Source organism: Balaenoptera acutorostrata, chromosome 1, assembly GCF_949987535.1.
Source record: "Balaenoptera acutorostrata chromosome 1, mBalAcu1.1, whole genome shotgun sequence".
Lineage (NCBI taxonomy): Eukaryota > Metazoa > Chordata > Mammalia > Artiodactyla > Balaenopteridae > Balaenoptera > Balaenoptera acutorostrata.
In genome coordinates this window covers 152,140,202-152,164,391 of record NC_080064.1, presented here as the reverse complement: position 1 = coordinate 152,164,391, position 24,190 = coordinate 152,140,202, and the positions used below count along the sequence as shown (strand labels likewise).

Here is a 24,190-nt window from a genome sequence, read left to right as displayed (position 1 = left end):
TAATGCTATGCAACCATCACTACTATCTAGTTCCATAACCTTTTCATCACCCCAAATGGAAACCCCCTTGTCATTAATAGTCACTTCCCATTCTCCCACCCCCACAGCCCCTGGCAGCTTTTCATCCACATTCCGTCTCTATGGATTTGCTTGTCCTGGATATTTAATATAAATGGAGTCATATAATATGTGGCCTTTTGTGTTTGGGTTCTTTCACTTAACATAATATTTTCAGGGTTTATCAATATTGTAACATGTATCAATATGTCATTCCTTTTAATGGCTGAATAATATTCCATTGTATGGACATACCACATTTTGTTTATCCATTTATCAGTAGATGGACATTTGGGTGGTTTCTACCTTTTGGGTGTTGTGATTAGAGCTGTTAAGAATGTTACACATTCATGTACAAGTTTTTGTTTAACATCTGTTTCCCATAGGTTTTGATATGTTGTGTTTTTGTTTTCATTCATTTCAAAATATTTTCTGATATCCTCTGTGATTTATTTGGCCCATTAGTTATTTAGGAATGTGTTTAATTTCTACATATTTGTGACTCCCAGATTTCTTTCTGTTATTGATTTATAATTTTATTCCATTGCGGTTGTAGAATATACTTTGAAGTTTTCAATCCTTTTAAATTTATTGAGGCTTTTTTTTATGGCCTAGCATATGGTTTATCATGGAGAATGTTTCATGTGTACTTGAGAAGACCACGTATACTGTTGTTGTTGGGTGGAGTGTTGTGTTGAAATCTCTTAAATCTAGTTGGTTGTTTAAGTCTTCTGTTTCTTTGTTGATCTGTCTAGTTCTATCCATTATTGAAAGTGAGATATTGAAGTCTCCAACTATTGTTGTTGAATTGTCTATTTCTCTCTTCAGTTCTGTCAGTTTTTGCTTCAGGAATTTTGGGGGCCCTATTGTTAGCTGCATATGTTTATAATTGTTTTATCTTCCTCTTGGATATGTCCCTTATCATTATAACTCTAATAACAGTTTTTGTGTTAAAGTTCATTTTTTCTGATATTTACTGTCTAATTGCCACTGTCTAACTCTCTTTTGGTTACTGTTTGCATGATATGTCTTTTCCATACATTTACTTCTTACTTGTTGGTTTCTTTGAATCTCAGTTGTGTTTCTTGGGAATTCCCTGGTGGTCCAGTGGTTAGGACTCTCCACTTTCACTGCTGCAGGCCTGGGTTCAGTCCCTGGTCAGGGAACTAAGATCCTGCAAGCTGCACAGCATGGCAAATAAATAAATAAATAAATAGTGTTTCTTGTAAGCAGCATGTAGTTGGAACCCCCCCCCTTTTTTTTTAAATCAATTTTGACAGTCTCTGCCTTTTGAGCAGTGTTTAATCCATTTACATTTAATGTAATTACTGATAAGGTAGGATTTATGTCTTCCATTTTGCTGTTTTATGTCTTATATCTTTTTTGTTCCTCTGTTCCTCCATTATTACCTTTTGTATTAAATAGGTATTTTCTAGTGTACCATTTTAATTCCCTTGTTTAACTATATTTTTTTGAGTTACTTTCTTAGTAGTTACCCTAGGGATTACAATTAGCATCTTAAAACGATCTAGTTTGGTTGAATGCTAACTTAATTAGCTAACTTTGGTCCAGTATACCTCCATTCCCTCCCCCTTCCTTTGTGGTATTACTGTCATACAAATTAGATCTTTATGCAGGCATAAAATAGCATCTTATTGCACTTCACTTTATTGCCCTTTGCAGATATTGCATTTTTTACAAATTGAAGGTTTGTGGCAATCCTGTGTTGAACAAGTCTGTCAGAACCATTTTCCAACAGCATTTCCTTACTTCATGTCTCAGTGTCACATTTTGATAATTTTTGGAATATTTCAAACTTTTACATTGTTGTATTTTTTATGGTGATCTTTGATGTTATTATTGCAAAAAGATTACAACTTCCTGAAGACTCAGATGATGGTTAGCATTTTTTAACAATAAAGTATTTTTTAATTAAGGTATGTACACTGTTTTTTTAAACATAATGCTATTGCATACTTAAGAGACTATAGTGTACACGTAACTTTTATATGCATTGGGAAACTAAAAAAAATCATGTGACTTGCTTTAGTGCAATATTCGCTTTCTTATGGTGGTCTGGAACCAAACCTGCAATATCTCCAAGGTATGCTTATACATTGTACACCCATCAACACAGTTTTTGTAATTATTGCTTTGTGGTTGTCTTGTAAAGCAGGAGAACGAAAGAGTTATAAATAAAAGTACATTTATACTGTCTTTTATATTTACCTATGTAGTTACCTTTACTTCTTTATTTCTTCCTATGGAATCAAGTTATATATGGTGTCCTTTCATTTAAGCCTGAAGGATTCCTTTTAGTATTTCCTGTAAGGTGCGTCTGTTGATCTGGGAATCTCTTAATTTTCCCTTCATTTTTGAAGGGGAGTTTTGCTGGATATAGACTTCTTGGCTAACTGCCTTTTTGCTTCAACACTTTGAAGGTGTCATCCTATTAGTCCTCTGGTGTCCATGGTTTTTTTGTGACAAGTCAGTTATTAATCTTATTTAGGATCTGATGTATGTGATAAGTTATTTATTACTTACTGCTTTGAAAATTTTCTTTGTCTTTAACTTTCTGTCTGTTTGATTATGATGTCTCTAGATATGCATCTCTTTGACTATTCTAGTTGGACTTCAGTGAGGTCCACTTAATAGTTCATTGTATAAATACTTTTCATCAAATTTGGTTGTTTTTAGCTATTCAAATATTTTTCTTTCTCTTTCTCCTCTCCTTCTGAGACTCCCATTATGTGTATCTTGGTATGATTGATGGTATCCCACAGGTCTCTGAAACTCTGTTCATTTTGTGTTCAATCTTTCTTTCTACACCTCTAACTAGATAATCTCTATTGACCTTTCTTCTGCCAGCTCAAACTGTTTTTCATTGTTTTTTGTGAGATAGCAAATTTACTGAAGTTCTCACTCTACCATTGCAAAAGTCCATCTCTGTAGCACATCTTTTTAGTTGAGACTGAGGGAGGGATAGTCTTCCTGCCCTAATGCCATTGTGTGACAACTCACTCCTCATAATTATTGGAAAATTGGTAATAAAAATTTATTATATAGATTGGTTCAAGATGGCGGAGTAGAAGGACTTGGTCTCACTCCCTCTTGCAAGAGCAATGGAATCAGAACTAACTGCTGAACACTCATCGACAGGAAGACACTGGAACTCACCAAAAAAGATACCCCACATCCAAAGACAAAGGAGAAGCCACAATGAGACAGTAGGAGGGGCACAATCACAATAAAATCAAATCCCATAACTGCTGGGTGGGTGACTCACAAACTGAAGAACACTTATACCACAGGAGTCCAACCACTGGAGTGAAGGTTCTGAGCCCCACATCAGGCTTCCCAACCTGAGGGTCCGGCAATGGGAGGAGGAATTCCTAGAGAATCAGACTTTGAAGGCTAGCGGGATTTCATTGCAGGACTTCGACAAGACTGGGGGAAACAGAGACTCCACTCATGGAGGGCACACACAAAATAGTGTGTGCATTGGGACCCAGGGGAAGGAGCAGTGACCCCATAGGAGACTGAACCAGACCTACCTGCTAGTGTTGGAGGGTCTCCTGCAGAGGCAGGAGGTGGCTGTGTCTCACCGTGAGGACAAGGACACTGGCAGCAGAAGTTCTCGGAAGTACTCCTTGGCGTGAGCCCTCCCAGAGTCCGCCATTAGCCCCACCAAAGAGCCTAGGTAGGCTCCAGTGTTGGGTCTCCTCAGGCCAAACAACCGACAAGAAGGGAACCCAACCCCACCCATCAGCAGACAAGCGGATTAAAGTTTTACTGAGCTCTGCCCACCAGAGCAACAGCCAGCTCTACCCACCACCAGTCCCTCCCTTCAGGGAACTTGCACAAGCCTCTTAGATAGCCTCATCCACCAGAGGGCAGAAAGCAGAAGCAAGAAGAACTACAGTCCTGCAGCCTGTGGAACAAAATCCACATCCACAGAAAGATAGACAAGATGAAAAGGCAGAGGGCTATGTACCAGATGAAGGAACAACATAAAACCCCAGAAAAACAACTAAAATGGAGATAAGCAACCTTCCAGAAAAAGAATTCAGAATAATGAGAGTGAAAGAATGGAGGCAAAGATCGAGAAGATGAAGAAATGTTTAACAAAGACCTAGAAGAATTGAAGAACAAACACCTAGAAGAATTAAAAAACAAACAGACAGAGATGAACAATACAATAACTGAAATGAAAAAATACACTAGAAGGAATCAGTAGCAGAATAACTGAGGCAGAAGAATGGATAAGTGACGTGGAAGACAGAATGGTGGCATTCACTGCCACGGAACAGAATAAAGAAAAAAGAATGAAAAGAAATGAAGACAGTCTATAAGACCTCTGGGACAACATTAAAAACAACAACATTCGCATTATAGGGGTCCCAGAAGGAGAAGAGAGAGAGAAAGGACCTGAGAAAATATTTGAAGAGATTATAGTCGAAAACTTCCCTAACATGGGAAAGGAAATAGCCACCCAAGTCCAGGAAGTGCAGAGACTACCAGGCAGGACAAACCCAAGGAGAAACGCGCTGAGACACATAGTAATCAAATTGACAAAAATTAAAGGCAAAGAAAAATCATTGAAAGCAACAAGGGAAAAAACGACAAATAACATACAAGGGAACTCCCTTAAGGTTAAGAGCTGATTTCTCAGCAGAAACTCTACAAGCCAGAAGGGAGTGGCATGATATATTTAAAGTGATGAAAGGGAAGGGATTTAAAGGGATGAAAGGGAACCTACAGCCAAGATTACTCTACCCAGCAAGGATCTCATTCAGAATCAATGGAGAAATCAAAAGCTTTAAAGACAAGCAAAAGCTGAGAGAGTTCAGCACCATCAAACCAGCTCTACAACAAATGCTAAAGGAACTTCTTTAAGTGGGAAACACAATAGAAGGAAAAGACCTACAAAAACAAACCCATAACAATTAAGAAAATGGTAGTGGTAACATACATATCGATAATTACCTTAAACGTGAATGGATTAAATGCTCCAACCAAAACACACAGGTGTGCTGAATGGATACAAAAATAAGACCCATATATATGCTGTCTACAAGAGACCCACTTTAGACCTAGGGACACATACAGACTGAAAGTGAGGGGATGGAAAAAGATATTCCATGCAAATGGAAATCAAAAGAAAGCTGGAGTAGCTATACTCATATCAGATAAAATAGACTTTAAAATAAAGAATGTTACAAGAGACAAGGAAGGACACTACATAATGATCCAGGGATCAATCCAAGAAGAAGATATAACAATTATAAATATATATGCACCCAACATAGGAGCACCTCAATACATAAGGCAACTGCTAACAGCTATAAAAGAGGAAATCGACAGTAACACAATAATAGTGGGGGACTTTAACACCTCACTTACACCAATGGACAGATCATCCAAAATGAAAATAAATAAGGAAACAGAAGCTTTAAATGACACAATAGACCAGATAGATTTAATTGATACTTATAGGACATTCCATCCAAAAACAGCAGATTACACGTTCTTCTCAAGTGCGCACGGAACATTCTCCAGGATAGATCACATCTTGGGTCACAAATCAACCTCAGTAAATCTAAGAAAATTGAAATCATATCAAGCATCTTTTCTGACCACAACGCTATGAGATTAGAAATGAATTACAGGGAAAAAAACGTAAAAACCACAAACACATGGAGGCTAAACAATATGTTACTAAATAACCAAGAGATCACTGAAGAAATCAAAGAGGAAATCAAAAAATACCTAGAGACAAATGACAATGAAAACATGACGACCCAAAACCTATGGGATGCAGCAAAAGCAGTTCTAAGAGGGAAGTTTATAGCTATACAAGCCTACCTAAAGACACAAGAAAAATCTCAAGTAAACAATCTAAACTTACACCTAAAGGAATTAGAGAAGGAAGAACAAATAAAACCCAAAGTTAGCAGAAGGAAAGAAATCATAAAGATCAGAGTGGAAATAAATGAAATAGAAACAAAAAAAAAATAGCAAAGATCAATAAAACTAAAAGCTGGTTCTTTGAGAAGATAAACAAAATTGATAAGCCATTAGCCAGACTCATCAAGAAAAAGAGGGAGAGGACTCAAATCCATAAAATTAGAAATGAAAAAGGAGAAGTTACAACAGACACAGCAGAAATACAAAGCATCCTGAGAGACTACTACAAGCAACTCTATGCCAATAAAATGGACAACCTGGAAGAAATGGACAAATTCTTAGAAAGGTATAACCTTCCAAGACTGAACTAGGAAGAAATAGATAATATGAACAGACCAGTCACAAGTAATGAAATTGAAACTGTGATTAAAAATCTTCCAACAAACAAAAGTCCAGAACCAGATGGCTTCACAGGTGAATTCTATCAAACATTTAGAGAAGAGCTAACACCCATCCTTCTCAAACTCTTCCAAAAAATTGCAGAGGAAGGAACACTCCCAAACTCATTCTATGAGGCCACCATCACCCTGATACCAAAACCAGACAAAGATACTACAAAAAAAGAAAATTACAGACCAATATCACTGATGAATATAGATGCAAAAATCCTCAACAAAATACTAGCAAACAGAATCCAACAACACATTAAAAGGATCATACACAACGATCAAGTGGGATTTATCCCAAGGATGCAAGGATTCTTCAATATACGCAAATCAATCAATGTGGTACACCATATTAACAAATTGAAGAATAAAAACCATATGATCATCTCAATAGATGCAGGAAAAGCTTTTGACAAAATTTGACACCCATTTATGATAAAAACTCTCCAGAAAGTGGGCATAGAGGGAACCTACCTCAACATAATGAAGGCCATATATGACAAACCCACAGCAAACATCATTCTCAACGGTGAAAAATTGAAAGCATTTACTCTAAGATCAGGAACGAGACAAGGATGTCCCCCCTCACCACTATTATTCAACATAGTTTTGGAAGTCCTAGCCACGGCAATCAGTAGAAAAAGAAATAAAATGAATGAAAATTGGAAAAGAAGAAGTAAAACTGTCACTGTTGCAGATGACATGATCCTATACATAGAGAATCCTAGAAATGCCACCAGAAAACTACTAGAGATAATTAATGCATTTGGTAAAGTTGCAGGATACAAAATTAATGCACAGAAATCTTTTGCATTCCTATACACTAATGATGAAAAATCTGAAAGAGAAGTTATGGAAACACTCCCATTTACCATTGCAACAAAAAGAATAAAATACCTAGGAATAAACCTACCTAGGGAGACAAAAGACCTGTATGCAGAAAACTGTAAGACACTGATGAAAGAAATTAAAGATGATACCAACAGATGGAGAGATATACCATGTTCTTGGATTGGAAGAGTCAATATTGTGAAAATGACTATACTCCCCAAAGCAATCTACACATTCAGTGCAATCCCTATCAAATTACCAATGGCATTTTTTATGGAACTAGAACAGATCATCTTAAAATTTGTATGGAGACACAGAAGACCCCGAACAGCCAAAACAGTGTTGAGGGAAAAAAACAGAGCTGGAGGAATCAGACTCCCTGACTTCAGACTATACTACAAAGCTACAGTAATCAAGACAATATGGTACTGGCACAAAAACAGAAACATAGATCAATGGAACAAGATAGAAAGTCCAGAGATAAACCCACGCACCTATGGTCAACTAATCTATGACAAAGGAGGCAAAGATATACAATGGAGAAAAGACAGTCTCTTCAATAAGTGGTGCTGGGAAAACTGGACAGCTACATGTAAAAGAATGAAATTAGAATACTCCCTAACACCATACACAAAAATAAACTCAAAATGGGTTAGAGACCTAAATGTAAGGCTGGACACTATAAAACTCTTAGAGGAAAACATAGGAAGAACACTCTTTGACATAAATCATAGCAAGTTCTTTTTTGATCCACCTCCTAGAGTAATGGAAATAAAAACAAAAATAAACGAATGGGACCTAATGAAACTTAAAAGCTTTTGCACAGTAAAGGAAACCATAAAGAAGACGAAAAGACAACCCTCAGAATGGGAGAAAATATTCGCAAAGGAATCAATGGACAAAGGATTAATCTCCAAAATATATAAACAGCTCATTCAGCTCAATATTAAAGAAACAAATAACCCAATCCAAAAATGAGCAGAAGACCTAAATAGACATTTCTCCAAAGAAGACATACAGACAGCCACGAAGCACATGAAAAGATGCTCAACATCACTAATTATTAGAGAAATGCAAATCAAAACTACAATGAGGTATCACCTCACACCAGTTAGAATGGGCATCATCAGAAAATCTGCAAACAACAAATGCTGGAGAGGGTGTGGAGAAAAGGGAACCCTCTTGCACTGTTGGTGAGAATGTAAATTGATACAGCCACTATGGAGAACAGTATGGAGGTTCCTTAAAAAACTAAAAATAGAATTACCATATGACCCAGCAATCCCACTACTGGGCATATACCCAGAGAAAACTGTAATTCAAAAAGACACATGCACCCCAATGTTCATTGCAGCACTATTTACAATAGCCAGGTCATGGAAGCAACCTAAATGCCCATCGACAGACGAATGGATAAAGAAGTTGTGGTACATATATACAATGGAATATTACTCAGCCATAAAAAGGATCGAAATTGAGTCATTTGTTGAGATGTGGATGGATCTAGAGACTGTCATACAGAGTGAAGTAAGTCAGAAAGAGAAAAAGAAATATCGTATATTAACGCATGTATGTGGAACCTAGAAAAATGGTACAGATGAACCGGGTTGCAGGGCAGAAGCTGAGACACAGATGTAGAGAACAAACGTATGGACACCAAGGGGGGAAAACTGCGGTGGGGTGGGCATAGTGGTGTGCTGAATTGGGCGATTGGGATTGACATGTATACAGTGATGTGTATAAAATTGATGACTGATTAAAAAAAATAAAAAAATAAAGCAGGATTGCAAAAAAAAAAAAGCTCTGCTCTGGATATATATGTTTATAGTTAAAAATCTTTCTAGTAACTAAATTTTGGAATACAGTTTTTAAATTTGGCTGTCAGATGGTCTGTTAAATGCGAAGTGAACTGATTGATAGGATTTGTCAGTAGCGACATCATTATTTAGTCGTACTTTTTTTAGAGTGGAATGTTAAAGCTGTTCTGATGAATGAAATTATAGAGAGTGTAGCACTGATGAAGTTTTCTCAATGAAAATTTCTTTCCTTGTTAATATACCTTGAATCATGTTACCTGGAATTTTTTTTTTTTACTAAAAGTTTACATTTTACATTTAGCTATCAGGTCTTTGATGCTAGAAATTAATTTGCCAGGATGAAAAATAAACATTAAATTTAGTTAATGAGGGGAATAATCTCAAGTATTTTCAGACCTTTCAAATTTTTGTTTCTTCAACCTTTTTGTGAATTTTCTAAAAAGGTGCTAATTTACAATTTCTTTTTACTTTTTTTTCACACTGTAATGGAAATACTAATGAACAATGGAATAAATGGTATAAAGAAACACAGAAGAAAAGAACAAAAGAAAGGCCATTTTAGCACTGGGGATAGTGGATTGGCCATATCTTTTAATTTACTGAGTATTATATGATAATTACTGATGTAAAACAGCTATAAGTTATTTTTAAATTTTCTTTCCTAAGTATTATTGCTTTGTATTTATTGAAGACCAACAAGACAGTAATTTTCTGTATACCTACTTCTAGATAATTAGGCATGACTGCTATACTAGCCTGGAATACCGGCAGGTTATGTAGTATTTTTATTTTCTTTTATCAACTATCTTCTTTTTTGGCACAGATAATTAAGATGTAATTATGTAGGATACTGAATAGAACACAGACCTTTTTAGGATAACTTGATTTGAGGAACCAGAGGCTCTTCTTTATGATCTGTATTAAGTAGAAATTTAAAGTGGGGACATATATATTTTATAATGTACACCTTCACATCCAAATAGCTCTTGACCAGATGCTATATTTTAAATATTTGCATGTTCTAAGAATCAAAAATTATAGGGACTGTGACTTAATGCACCAACACTTAGGCACAGAAATAGAAAAGGAACATCTTTTATCCTTATTTTAAGGTTGAGAAACATTTTCATTACTTTGACCTTTTTAATTGTAAATAGTTATTTGTTATTAATTATCTTTTTAATTATTATGGTTAAAAGAGCAGCGGAAAAATAGGCTGATCATATTTAAGCTATTCAAGGTTTGTGTAGAATATGTCCTGTTTTTAAAAGGAGAAAAAAAAAAACCCAGATTCTTATAGAACTAAGATTTTGTTAGTGTTTGCTATGTCCCAGGCAGTGTTCTAGGCACTTAATATCCATCATTGAATTTAGTATATGTTAATTCTTATATAAATTCTTTCAAATACTAAATCAATTTTTAAAGCCCCATTTAAATTAGCTTCCTCTTAATGGAGGTTGGAAAACATTCAGTCAGCATACTCCTGGAAAAAGAGCCTTTGTGTATTTGTAAATCATTAAAGTTGCTTTTAAGTCTCCCTTTCTAAGCCAAACATTTCTAGTTCCTTTAGCTTTTTGTATAGGTCTTATTTTCAAATACATTAATGATCTATGCTGTTTTGTGGTATACCTTCTAAAATCTTTTATTGGTAAAGACCAGAGTTTTATATATTTTATTTTAACTACCTTAGGAATGGCACAGTCAGTACTGAATAGAATGCTAAGATTATCCTTCTTTCCTTACACTTTTTAGTTATCTTTAATCTTTTAGGGTATTTTTTGGATTACAGGAATAGGAGGACCTTGAACATACGTGAAGATTGCCATTTTATTAGAGAAATAAGCCCATTGCTGAAAGTATCTATTGTCCCTTTGCAGCACTGTTTGTTAGGTTCTTGGAGCAAATTATTTTTTCATGTGGAAGAACATAGAGAAACTTTAATACAGAAATACAGTTTCTCAACTATGATTTTCATTCATTCAGCAAATATTTATTGGGCATCTGTTGTGTTTCAGGCATTATTCTAAATATTGGGGGTAAAGCATTGAAGTAATAAACAAACTGTCTTACACCCTAGGGGAAAAGAATAAATAGTACTATGTCAGGGTGTGATAAATACAAGAAAAAAAGTAATGCAGGATAAAGGGTATAGAGACAGTGACAGTGGGGGCGGGGTACAGTTTTATAAGCATAGTCTTAGTTGTGCCATACTGAAGATGTTTAGCTCTGTAGGTCACTCGTGTTTTTCTACCTCTGTCTGGGATTACTCAACATGTATTTAACCTTTTGTCATCATCTCTTCAGTGGTGCTAAGTTGGTTGCATAAAAGCTTTTTGCTGCTCATCTTGACTGGTCACTTAATTAATGTTCACTGTGTCAGGTAAGTGATGCAGATGAAAACTGTGTAGGAAATGATATGTCATATCTGTGATAGGCGCAGGTTTCAACTGTATATGTGATTTAGAGGATTCATTTTGATCTGGAGCTTGATGTCATGTAAGTCTCCCAAAAGACATGCTATTACTGTTAAAACTAATAAGGCTTAAGCCCTGAATTTCTGGTGTACATCTTAAGAGGTAGAATATACAGGTGAATGCATGCCATGCTTGACTCAGGGCTAACTTGGCCCCTCCTTACCACAGCTTTTAACTTGGAATCTACATAAAGAGTCTCTGATTTCATACCCACCAGCCCCTACACTACACCATCTTCTTCTTGAGACATCTACCTTTCTTATAAAAGCCCTCCTCTTTCTTCTCGATTTGTCCAAAATCACACCTAATGCAGGGCTCAAGTTTTATGTCCTCCTTAAAACTTTCCTGTTGACCTTATTCCACAATGATATAGCCCTTTTCTAAATGTCTCCTAAACTCATAGTTTGTGACATATAGTTTTTGTGTATATACCATTTTATATGTTTTTATTTTTGTCTTACCTCCCCAGTACGTGAATGAGCTTTTTGGAGCTTACCTGCTATCTGTTCACGCTAAACATAGTTAAAGGAAAACTTGTTTCTTCTACCCTCAACATTTCTGACACCAAATATATAGATTTTCCGCACCAAGAAATTCTCCAGCTCTCTGTGAACATCACCTGGGTGTCCTACAATTTATTCATTCTGACACTAACTACCCAGAGTTAGCAAGGACCCCAGGGGTTAAGGGCTCAGTCCAACAAGACTGGGATCTTGCCATCACTGCAGATGGCTGTCGAGAGTCTGGGCCTCCCATACTTCTGACTAACTGGCTATAAATCTGGGGTTACCATGACCCACTCTTCCTGTTCAGTAATTTGTTATAACAGCTCACAGAACTCAGGGAAACACTTTACTAACTGTTACCAGTATATTATAAAGGATATAACTCAGGAGCAGCCAAATAGAAGAGATGCGTAGGGTAAGGTGTGGAGAAGGGGCTTGGATTTTCCATGAAGCACCCTCCCAGCACTTTGATGTGTTCACCAACCCAGAAGTTCTTCAAACCCCTTTGTTCAGGATGTTTCTGATGGTTGTATCACGTAGGCATGATAAATTAAATAATTGGCCATTGGTGATTAAACTCAATCTTCTTCTCCTCTTCCTGGAGGATGGGGCTTGGGCTGAAAGTTCCAACCCTCTGATACTATGGTTGGTTCCTCTGATAACCAGCCTTCATCCTCCAGAGTCACCTCATTAGCATAAACTCATAACCATAAACTGTGGTTGAAAGGGGCTTATTATGAATAACAAAAGATCTTCTTCTCACTCTTTATTGCCTAGGAAATTCCACGGGTTTAGGAGCCCTCTGCCAATAACCAGGGATGAAGACCAAATATATATTTCTAATTTTATCACAATATCACAGTAGCCCAGTATTAGAGATGAAAATAGGCACTGAGCAGGTTGTGCCAGTGAAACTGCATAGCAGTTTGTGAGAATGTACTAACACTTCACAGGACTCTGTGATAATTTTTGTGTATCTTTTTGCATGTGTTACCCCAAAGCAAAATTATCTATGTAGTTGGTTGATTAGAAAATTATTTATAAATAAAAAATTGATATCAACTTCTATTTTTTCTTGTTATATTCTTTTTTTTAAGGGTAAATTTTTTTTTATACAGCAGGTCCTTATTAGTTATCAGTTTTATACACATCAGTGTATACATGTCAATCCCAATTGCCTAATTCATCACACCACCACCACCACCCCCCCACCACTTTCCCCCTTTGGTGTCCATACGCTTGTTCTCTACATCTGTGTCTCAATTTCTGCCCTGCAGACCAGCTCATCTGTACCATTTTTCTAGGTTCCACATATATGCGTTAATATACGATATTTGTTTTTCTCTTTTTGACTTACTTCACTCTGTGTGACAGTCTCTGGATCCATCCATGTCTCTACATATGACCCAATTTCGTTCCTTTTTATGGCTGAGTAATATTCCATTGTAAATATGTACCACATCTTCTTTATCCATTCGTCTCTCGAAGGGCACTTAGGTTGCTTCCATGACCTGGTTATTGTAAATAGTGCTGCAATGAACATTGGGGTGCATGTGTCTCTTTGAATTATGGTTTCCTCTGGGTATATGCCCAGTAGTGGGATTGCTGGGTCATATGGTAATTCTGTTTTTAGTTTTTTAAGGAACCTCCATACTGTTCTCCATAGTGGCTGTATCAATTTACATTCCCACCAACAGTGCAAGAGGGTTCCCTTTTCTCCACACCCTCTCCAGCATTTGTTGTTTGTAGATTTTCTGATGATGCCCATTGTAACCAGTGTGAGGTGACACCTCACTATAGTTTTGATTTGCATTTCTCTAATAATTAGTGATGTTGAGCATCTTTTCATGTGCTTCTTGCCCATCTGTATGTCTTCTTTGGAGAAATGTCTGTTTAGGTCTTCTGCCCATTTTTGGATTGGGTTGTTTGTTTTTTTAATATTGAGCTGCATGAGCTGTTTATATATGTTGGAGATTAATCTTTTGTCCGTTGATTCGTTTGCAAATATTTTCTCCCATTCTGAGGGTTGTCTTTTCGTCTTGTTTATGGTTTCCTTTGCTGTGCAAAAGCTTTTAAGTTTCATTAGGTCCCATTTGTTTATTTTGGTTTTTATTTCCATTACTCTAAGAGGTGGATCAAAAAAGATCTTGCTGTGATTTATGTCAAAGAGTGTTCTTCCTATGTTTTCCTCTAAGAGTTTTATAGTGTCCGGTCTTACATTTAGGTCTCTAATCCATTTTGAGTTTATTTTTGTGTATGGTGTTAGGTAGTGTTCTAATTTCATTCTTTTACATGTAGCTGTCCAGTTTTCCCAGCACCACTTATTGAAGAGACTGTCTTTTCTCAATTGTATATGTTTGCCTCCTTTGTCATAGATTAGTTGACCATAGGTGCATGGGTTTATCTCTGGGCTTTCTATCTTGTTCCATTGATCTATGTTTCTGTTTTTGTGCCAGTACCATATTGTCTTGATTACTGTAGCTTTGTAGTATAGTCTGAAGTCAGGGAGTCTGATTCCTCCAGCTCCGTTTTTTTCCCTCAAGACTGCTTTGGCTATTTGGAGTCTTTTGTGTCTCCATACAAATTTTAAGATGATTTGTTCTAGTTCCATAAAAAATGCCATTGGTAATTTGATAGGGACTGCACTGAATCGGTAGATTGCTTTGGGTAGTATAATCATTTTCACGATATTGATTCTTCCAGTCCAAGAACATGGTATATCTCTCCATCTGTTGGTATCATCTTTAATTTCTTTCATCAGTGTCTTATAGTTTTCTGCATACAGGTCTTTTTTTTTTTTTTTTTTTTAAAGGATTTTCTTATTTATTTATTTATTTATTTATTTTTGGCTGTGTTGGGTCTTCGGTTCGTGCGAGGGCTTTCTCCAGTTGCGGCAAGCGGGGGCCACTCCTCATCGCGGTGCGGGGACCGCTCTTCATCGCGGTGCGCGGGCCTCTCTCTATCGCGGCCCCTCCCGTCGCGGGGCACAGGCTCCAGACGCGCAGGCTCAGCAATTGTGGCTCACGGGCCCAGCTGCTCCGCGGCACGCGGGATCCTCCCAGACCAGGGCTCGAACCCGTGTCCCCTGCACTAGCAGGCAGACCCTCAACCACTGCGCCACCAGGGAAGCCCCTGCATACAGGTCTTTTGTCTCCCTAGGTATTTTATTCTTTCTGTTGCAGTGGTAAATGGGAGTGTTGCCTTAATTTCTCTTTCAGATTTTTCATCGGTAGTGTATAGGAATGCAAGAGATTTCTGTGCATTAATTTTGTATCCTGCAACTTTACCAAATTCATTGATTAGCTCTAGTAGTTTTCTGGTGGCATCTTTAGGATTCTCTATGCATAGTATCATGTCATCTGCAAACAGTGACAGTTTTACTTCTTCTTTTCCAATTTGTATTCCTTTTATTTCTTTTTCTTCTCTGATTGCCGTGGCTAGGACTTCCAAAACTCTGTTGAATAATAGTGGTGAGGGTGGACATCCTTGTCTTGTTTCTGATCTTAGAGGGAATGCTTTCAGTTTTTCACCATTGAGAATGATGTTTGCTGTGGGTTTGTCGTATATGGCCTTTATTATGTTGGGGTAGGTTCCCTCCATGCCCACTTTCTAGGAGAGTTTTAATCATAAATGGGTGTTGAATTTTGTCAAAAGCTTTTTCTGCATCTATTGACATGATCATATGGTTTTTTTTTTTTTTAAATTAATTAATTAATTTATTTATGGCTCTGTTGGGTCTTCATCTCTGTGCGAGGGCCCTCTCCAGTTGCGGCAGGCGGGGGCCACTCTTCATCATGGTGCATGGGCCTCTCTCCGTCGCGGCCTCTCCTGTTGCGGAGCACAGGCTCCAGACGCGCAGGCTCAGTAATTGTGGCTCACGGGCCCATTTGCTCCACGGCATGCGGGATCCTCCCAGACCAGGGCTTGAACCCGTGCACCCTGCATTGGCAGGCAGATTCTCAACCACTGCGCCACCAGGGAAGCCCGATCATATGGGTTTTATTCTTCAATTTGTTAATATGGTTTATCACATTGATTGATTTACGTATATAGAAGAATCCTTGCATCCCTGGGATAAATCCCACTTGATCATGGTGTATGATCCTTTTAATGTGTTGTTGGATTCTGTTTGCTAGTATTTTGTTGAGGATTTTTGCATCTATATTCATCAGTGATATTGGTCTGTAATTTTCTTTTTTTGTAGTATCGTTGTCTGGTTTTGGTATCAGGGTGATGGTGGCCTCATAGAATGAGTTTGGAAGTGTTCCTTCCTCCGCAATTTTTTGGAAGAGTTTGAGATGGGTGTTAGCTCTTCTCTGAATGTTTGATAGAATTCACCTGTGAAGCCATCTCGTCTTGGACTTGTGTTTGTTGGAAGATTTTTTTTTTAATTTATTTTTAAAATTAATTAATTAATTTAATTTTGGCTGTGTTGGGTCTTCGTTTCTGGGCAAGGGCTTTCTCTAGCTGTGGCAAGCGGGGGTCACTCTTCATTGCGGTGTGCGGGCCTCTCACCATCGCGGCCTCTCTTGTTGTGGAGCACAGGCTCCAGACGCGCAGGCTCAGTAGTTGTGGCTCACGGGCCGAGTTGCTGCGCGGCATGTGGGATCTTCCCAGACCAGGGCTCGAACCCGTGTCCCCTGCATTGGCAGGCTGATTCTCAACCACTGCACCACCAGGGAAGCCCTGTTGGAAGATTTTTAATCACAGTTTCAATTTCATTACTTGTGACTGGTCTGTTCATATTTTCTATTTCTTCCTAGTTCAGTCTTGGAAGGTTATACCTTTCTAAGAATTTGTCCATTTCTTCCAGGTTGTCCATTTTATGGGCATAGAGTTGCTTGTAGTAGTCTCTTAGGATGCTTTGTATTTCTGCGGTGTCTGTTGTAACTTTTTCATTTCTAATTTTGTTGATTTGAGTCCTCTCCCTCTTTTTCTTGATGAGTCTGGCTAATGGTTTATCAATTTTGTTTATCTTCTCAAAGAACCAGCTTTTAGTTTTATTGATCCTTGCTATTGTTTTCTTTGTTTCTATTTCATTTATTTTTGCTCTGATCTTTATGATTTCTTTCCTTCTGCTAACTTTGGGTTTTGTTTGTTCTTCTTTCTCTAGTTCCTTTAGGTGTAAGGTTAGATTGTTTATTTGAGATTCTTCTTGTTTCTTGAGGCTTGAATAGCTATAAACTTCCCTCTTAGAACTGCTTTTGCTGCATCCCATAGGTTTTGTATCGTCGTGTTTTCATTGTCATTTGTTTCTAGATATTTTTTGATTTCCTCTTTTTCCTCTTTGATTTCTTCAGTGATCTCTTGGTTATTTAGTAACATATTGTTTAGCCTCCATGTGTTTGTGTTTTTTACGTTTTTTTCCCTGTCATTGATTTCTAATCTCATAGCATTGTGGTCAGAAAAGATGCTTGATATGATTTCAGTTTTCTTAAATTTACTGTGGCTTGATTTGTGACCCAAGATGTGATCTATCCTGGAGAATGTTCCGTGCGCACTTGAGAAGAAAGTGTAATCTGTTGTTTCTGGATGGAATGTCCTATAAATATCAATTAAATCTATCTGGTCTATTGTGTCATTTAATGCTTCTGTTTCCTTATTTATTTTCATTTTGGATGATCTGTCCATTGGTGTAAATGAGGTGTTAAAGTCCCCCACTATTACTGTGTTACTGTCGATTTCCTCTTTTATAGCTGTTAGCAGTTGCCTTATGTATTGAGGTGCTTCTATGTTGGGTGCATATATATTTATAATTGTTATATCTTCTTCTTGGATTAATCCCTTGATCATTATGTAGTGTCCTTCCTTGTCTCTTGTAACATTCTTTATTTTAAAGTCTGTTTTATCTGATATGAGTATTGCTACTCCAGCTTTCTTTTGATTTCCATTTGCATGGAATACCTTTTTCCATCCCCTCACTTTCAGTCTGTATGTGTCCCTAGGTCTAAAGTGGGTCTCTTGTAAACAGCGTATAGATGGGTCTTGTTTTTGTATCCATTCAGCAAGCCTGTGTCTTTTGGTTGGAGCATTTAATCCATTCATGTTTAAGGTAATTATCGATATGTATGTTCGTATGACCGTTTTCTTAATTGTTTTGGGTTTGTTTTTGTAGGTCCTTTTCTTCTCTTGTGTTTCCCACTTAGAGAAGTTCCTTTAGCATTTGTTGTAGAGCTGGTTTGGTGGTGCTGAATTCTCTTAGCTTTTGCTTGTCTGTAAAGCTTTTGATTTCTCCATCGAATCTGAATGAGATCCTTGCCGGGTAGAGTAATCTTGGTTGTAGGTCTTCCCTTTCATCACTTTAAGTATATCATGCCACTCCCTTCTGGCTTGCAGAGTTTCTGCTGAGAAATCAGCTGTTAACCTTATGGGAGTTCCCTTGTATGTTATTTGTCGTTTTTCCCTTGCTGCTTTCAATAATTTTTCTTTGTCTTTAATTTTTGCCAGTTTGATTACTATGTGTCTCGGCGTGTTTCTCCTTGGGTTTATCCTGCATGGGACTCTACCCTTCCTGGACTTGGGTGGCTATTTCCTTTCCCATGTTAGGGAAATTTTCGACTATAATCTCTTCAAATATTTTCTCGGGTCCTTTCTCTCTCTCTCTTCTCCTTCTGGGACCCTTATAATGCAAATGTTGTTGCGTTTAATGTTGTCCCAGAGGTCTCTTAGGCTGTCTTCATTTCTTCTCATTCTTTTTTCTTTATTCTGTTCTGCAGCAATGAATTCCACCATTCTGTCTTCCAGGTCACTTATCCGTTCTTCTGCCTCAATTATTCTGCTATTGATTCCTTCCAGTGTATTTTTTATTTCAGTTATTGTATTGTTCCTCTCTGTTTGTTTGTTCTTTAATTCTTCTAAGTCTTTGTTAAACATTTCTTGCATCTTCTCGATCTTTGCCTCCATTCTTATTCCGAGGTCCTGGATCATCTTCACTATCATTATTCTGAATTCTTTTTCTGGAAGGTTGCCTATCTCCACTTCATTTAGTTGTTTTTCTGGGGTTTTATCTTGTTCCTTCATCTGGTACATAGCCCTCTGCCTTTTCATCTTGCCTATCTTTCTGTGAATGTGGTTTTTGTTCCACAGGTTGCAGGATTGTAGTTCTTCTTGCTTCTGCTGTCTGCCCTCTGGTGGATGAGGCTATCTAAGAGGCTTGTGCAAGTTCCCTGATGGGAGGGACTGGTGCTGGGTAGAATGGTAAATTTTTTTAAATTTTATTTATTTTTGACTGTGTTGGGTCTTCATTGCTGCGCACAGGCTTTCTCTAGTTGCAGCGAGCAGGGGCTACTCTTCGTTGCAGTGCGCGCGTTTCTCATTGTGGTGACTTTTCTTGTTTCGGAGCATGGGGGCTCTAGGTGCACGGGCTTCAGTAGTTGTGGTGCGCCGGCTCAGTAGTTGTGGTTCGCGGGCTCTAAAGCAGAGGCTTGGTAGTTGTGGCGCACAGGCTTAGTTGCTCCACGGCATGTGGGACCTTCCTGGACTAGGGCTCGAGCTCGTGTCCCCTGTATTGGCAGGCGGATTCTTAACCACTGTGCCACCAGGGAAGCTCTCTTTATATTCTTAATTCATACTTAACATTAAATATTAAGTTAGATAATAATTAGACCAGATAAGCATCACTTTTTTTGCACAGTTGGGCAAAGATGAATCAAACAAAACAATATTTACTCAGATCCCAAAACTGTTGTTAGCCTTAGCATATTATTGAACTCACTGCAGTAAAAATTTGCTATTCTGTGGTGAATGATAGAGCTCAGATCTGGTAATGCTTTTTGTATGTTGTGAGGTCTGTAAATTCAGTGTAGCAATTTTCCCCACCTCCCTTCTATATTGTGGCCTAAGTGGCTACCTAAATGTTTATTGAATGACTATTTTTACTTTGGGATCTAATCCTCCTTTTTTGTTCTTAGGGTGCCAGCTTGATATGTTGTTTAATAGCTAGTAAATTAAGGCACATTTTGTGCTAGACTCCTGCCTTTTATAGCTATTAGGTTACCATAGAAAAAAACTTTAGTGTTTTTGCCTTTCTCCTTGAAAGGTAGATGTAGGTGTGATGTAGGTAAGTTGAACTAAACATTACTTTTAGTTCTGATTCGTGGTAGAAAGTGAATATTTTGCTATTACAGTAGTCCCCCTTTATCCACGGTTTTGCTTTCTGCAGTTTGTTACCTGGGGTCAACTGCAGTTCGAAAATATTAAGTGGAAAATTACAGAAGTAAACAATTCATAAGCTTTAAATTGTGTGCCATTCTGAGTAGCATGTTGAAATCTCCCACCGAGATGCGAATCATATCTTTGTCCAGCATATCCAGCCCATTAGTCACTTAGGAGCTATCTCTGTCATCAAGTTGACTGTTATGGTATTGCAGGTCTTGCGTTCAAGTAACCCTTATATTTTACTGAGTAACAGCCCCAAAGTGCGAGAGTAGTGATGCTGGCAGTTTAGACATGCCAAAGAGAAGCTGTAAAGTGCTTCCTTTAAGCAAAAGGCGAACTTTCTCAACTTAATAAGGAAAGAAAAAAAGCATATGCTGAGGTCGCTAAGATCTATGGTAAGAATGAATCTTCTATCTGTGAAATTCTGAGGAAGGAAAAAAAATCGTGCTAGTTTTGCTGTCACACCTCAGACTGCAAAAGTTATGGCCACAGTGCTTAGTTAAGATGGAAAATTCATTAAGTTTGTGGTTAGAAGATATGAACAGAAAATAGGGTTTGGTGCCATTTGAGGTTTCAGTCATCCAGTGGGGGGTCTTGGAACTTAGCTCCCATGGTTAAGCGGGGAACACTGTATTTTTAAGATGTTTGGCACTTTTTAGTTGAAGGCTTGTTAGGACTTCTAGTTTATTCACTGTGGTGTATAGACATTTCTTCCTGAGCCCTGTACTTATATGACTTGGTTCATTACTTCCCAAGTGTGGATTAGATATCCTGGTTTCGATTTAATTTTTTCCCACTGTAGTTTTATAGAAAAACTTGAAGTTTTTCTCTTTTTTTAAATTGGTATTGATACACTGCTCCTTATAATTCAGTTTACTCTTACCTGGAGGTTTCTGATCCTGCATTTAAGGAACTCTGGTGAGGTAGGTTAGTGACCCACTGGAGAAGGGTTCCCGGTGAGTATGGAGTGCAAGATAGTCTTATAAATTAAATATTTTACATAGACATCGTCTTTGTTTTCTGGCTCCTGTAAGTTAATATTTTCAATGAATGATGCAACGCAATAAATAAATCCCAAAATCTACAAGCTGAGGAGACCAAACTGTGCATATATATTTAGTTTTTTAAAAAATGTTACCAACTCATGACATTTTTTAATGAGATCTGAAATATCCTAACTAAGTTGGTAAGGGAGGTGTGTTTTTGGTATGAAGTAAGGACTTAGGGTAAAATTTTATAGGCATCATCTTAGCTTTTATTTCACTTTGTCTTGTAGTTGGTGTATGAATTCTTCTTAAGGTTTTTGGAGAGCCCTGATTTCCAGCCTAGCATTGCAAAGCGATACATTGATCAGAAGTTTGTACAACAGGTAAGGAATTCTTCTGTCTTAAATTTTTATATTCACCTTAGCAATGATTTATTAACTTGTGATTAAAATAGTCTTTCAAAACTTTAAGGATTTCTGTTTAACAGCACTTAATATTCTTGCCAGGCAATGAGAATAAAAGTAAGTAGCTTTGAGAATACAAGAGTATTTTTGAATCAAGGGTGGCCTTCTAGTGAAGTCAATCAAATTATCCTATCCAATCCTAAATCCTCATAGTTGTTTTATAAAGACCAGAAAAGCAAGCCTTTCTGGAATATCTAACTTAGAATATTTGCTATAACTAGGGGGGAAATCTTTTGTAAAATCTTTAAATCTTTGAACTTGAACTTGACATATGGTTCTAAGCACCTGTGACTTTGAAATGACAGAGGGTGGAAAAAATAGAAGTGGAATTATTGTTAGAAGTTTGGGCTTTATGCTCCTTTCCTATCATCAAGTGTCACTTACCTTTCCTTTTTTTTTTTTTCCCCTCTTCCCATCTTAGGCATTCTAGCCACCCAGTTCCTAAACCACAGATAAAATGGGATCTTTAAGAAGAAAAGGAGATAGAGTTAAACATATGTGATACCTTCTTTCTTTTTATAAGTTGATTATTAGTTGGTTTTTTTGGAATCTAAATACTCAAAATGAGTTTCTCAGAATGTGTTTATTTTTATTTTCAAAATCTTTTCAACAATTTAAAGGCCTCTTTTTAACTATGTGGACTTCGCTGGCCCTAGACAAAATTGTGAAGTAGACCAAACCTCTCTGGGTCCATTTTCTCTTTTGAAATACTTATCTGTAAGTTAGGTCTCATTAGGAATTCTCCTCTTCTAAAGTAATTAGCATTTTAAAGAAAGGTAGGAGATGGGTAGAAGGGTAGTAATGAAGTGCTGAGGCCAGGATTAAAGATCATTACAAGGACGTTTGCTACCCTCTTCCCACCATTGTGTGTCCCCTAGGATAAAGATTATACAGGCATGAGTTCCACATATTTGGAGTTCATTTTTGGTCATTACCTGTAACTACCATATAAAGTATTTTGACTAGTAGCTGTGAAGTATTGATAAATGAAGAACATTGTCAAGAATATGTCCTTCAGCCATTCAAGTAGTTCTTCGTAAACTATGAAGAAATATTAGGTGTGTGTTAACAGTAAAATGTTAATTTCATTTCAATAACAAGTTAAAAGCAGTCAGATTAGATGGAGCTATGTTATTTTGGTAATTGCAAACGAATGCATATTTATTTCCTTCTGTAGCTCTTGTGTGCTACAGAAGGAATACAGTGTATTAAGGAACTTTAGTAATGCCATGTTAAATTATATTTAAGATAATAGCAGGTTGAGTGGAACAATTGCCTTAGGGCTTCCTCACTCTGGAGCTTGAGGTGTTTTGGCTGCTGGATTATTCAGTGGATTTGAGGGGGAACAAGAAGAAAACTGGTAGGGTAGGACCCATTTTCTACGTTCTACTCTAAGTGCCTGAATTATCTGAGAAGCCAAGGCCCAATAAATTTTTTTCTAGCAGTTTATATCACTGTGATTTCACAGATCACTGCTCTGAGGTATTCTTAGTGTGTTGCTTCAATAAATATTACTGTGAGAATTCTCAGCTTTTGTATTTTGAAATTATTTGATTAGGTGGTAAGTTTAAGACTTAGAAGTACAGGAGAAAAATCTAAAGTATAAATTTGGACATTTATTATTTCAAGAGAAGAAAACAAATGTGTAGTTCCAGTTTATGTTCAAATCATAGGATTTCAGAAGAAGGAAGCTAAGAATTATTGAGTGCTTTTTATGTGCCAGGCTCTGTCCTTATATGCTTTTATATAAAGAGCTAGACCATATCCAAATTCACAGAGCTAGAAAATGGCACAATCAGGATTTGATTATATTTGATTATATATAAATAGATTGTAAATTTGATTATATAAAATAGATTGTTTTATTTAGATTGTAATATTTCAAAATAACTTATTTAAATAGATTTGACACTTAGCTAACAACTCTTCTCTACTATTTTACGTTGACCCTGAGGATCAACTTGTATTACATTATGTTTGTTCTTGAATTAGACATAGCGACCTTAACAATTAAGGGTTCCTTTTATTAATTTCAAAGCATGTCTTCCAAGTAAACCCAACATCAGAACTTGGATTTGAGTGTCTTAAGTGAATAGTTTAGCTATTTTAATTAGAATAATTTTTAAGTGACTTAATTAAGTATATTAACATAAATTCTCATACTCTATGGATATTTTTTGCTGGAGCCGCATGCAGTACTTAATAATCTAGCAAACAACAAATGCAAACTATAAGCCAGACACTTTAGGGTTATATAAATGTGACTAAAGTCATCACTACTCTCAAAGAGTACCCACTCTTGTAGAAGAGATAAACATGTAAACAATTACATATAATTCAAGACAGAATGGAAAAAGAACTTAAGGTTCAGAGCATGCCATCATGACTGTAATTATCAATCCCAAAGTACAGAACATAAAATTCCTTGACAACTTCATAGGTAATTGTATTCTATAAAGAGAGGTTATTGTATATTTTTTCCTAAGAAAATCCAGTGTTTCATTTAAAATACGGTAATAACTTTTTTTTGACTGAAGAATTTCAG

General features: G+C 37.0%; 1 protein-coding gene across 1 annotated transcript in view; it reads left to right on the top strand.

The window, feature by feature from the left end:
* The window catches only part of PPP2R5A (protein phosphatase 2 regulatory subunit B'alpha), a 96,960-nt gene that overhangs the window by 51,194 nt on the left and 21,576 nt on the right, over positions 1-24,190 (top strand). Inside the window, exon 4 of the mRNA XM_007184982.2 lies at positions 21,472-21,564. Within this exon, the coding sequence (XP_007185044.1) occupies positions 21,472-21,564 (93 nt within the window). The remainder of the gene's footprint in view (positions 1-21,471; positions 21,565-24,190) is intronic.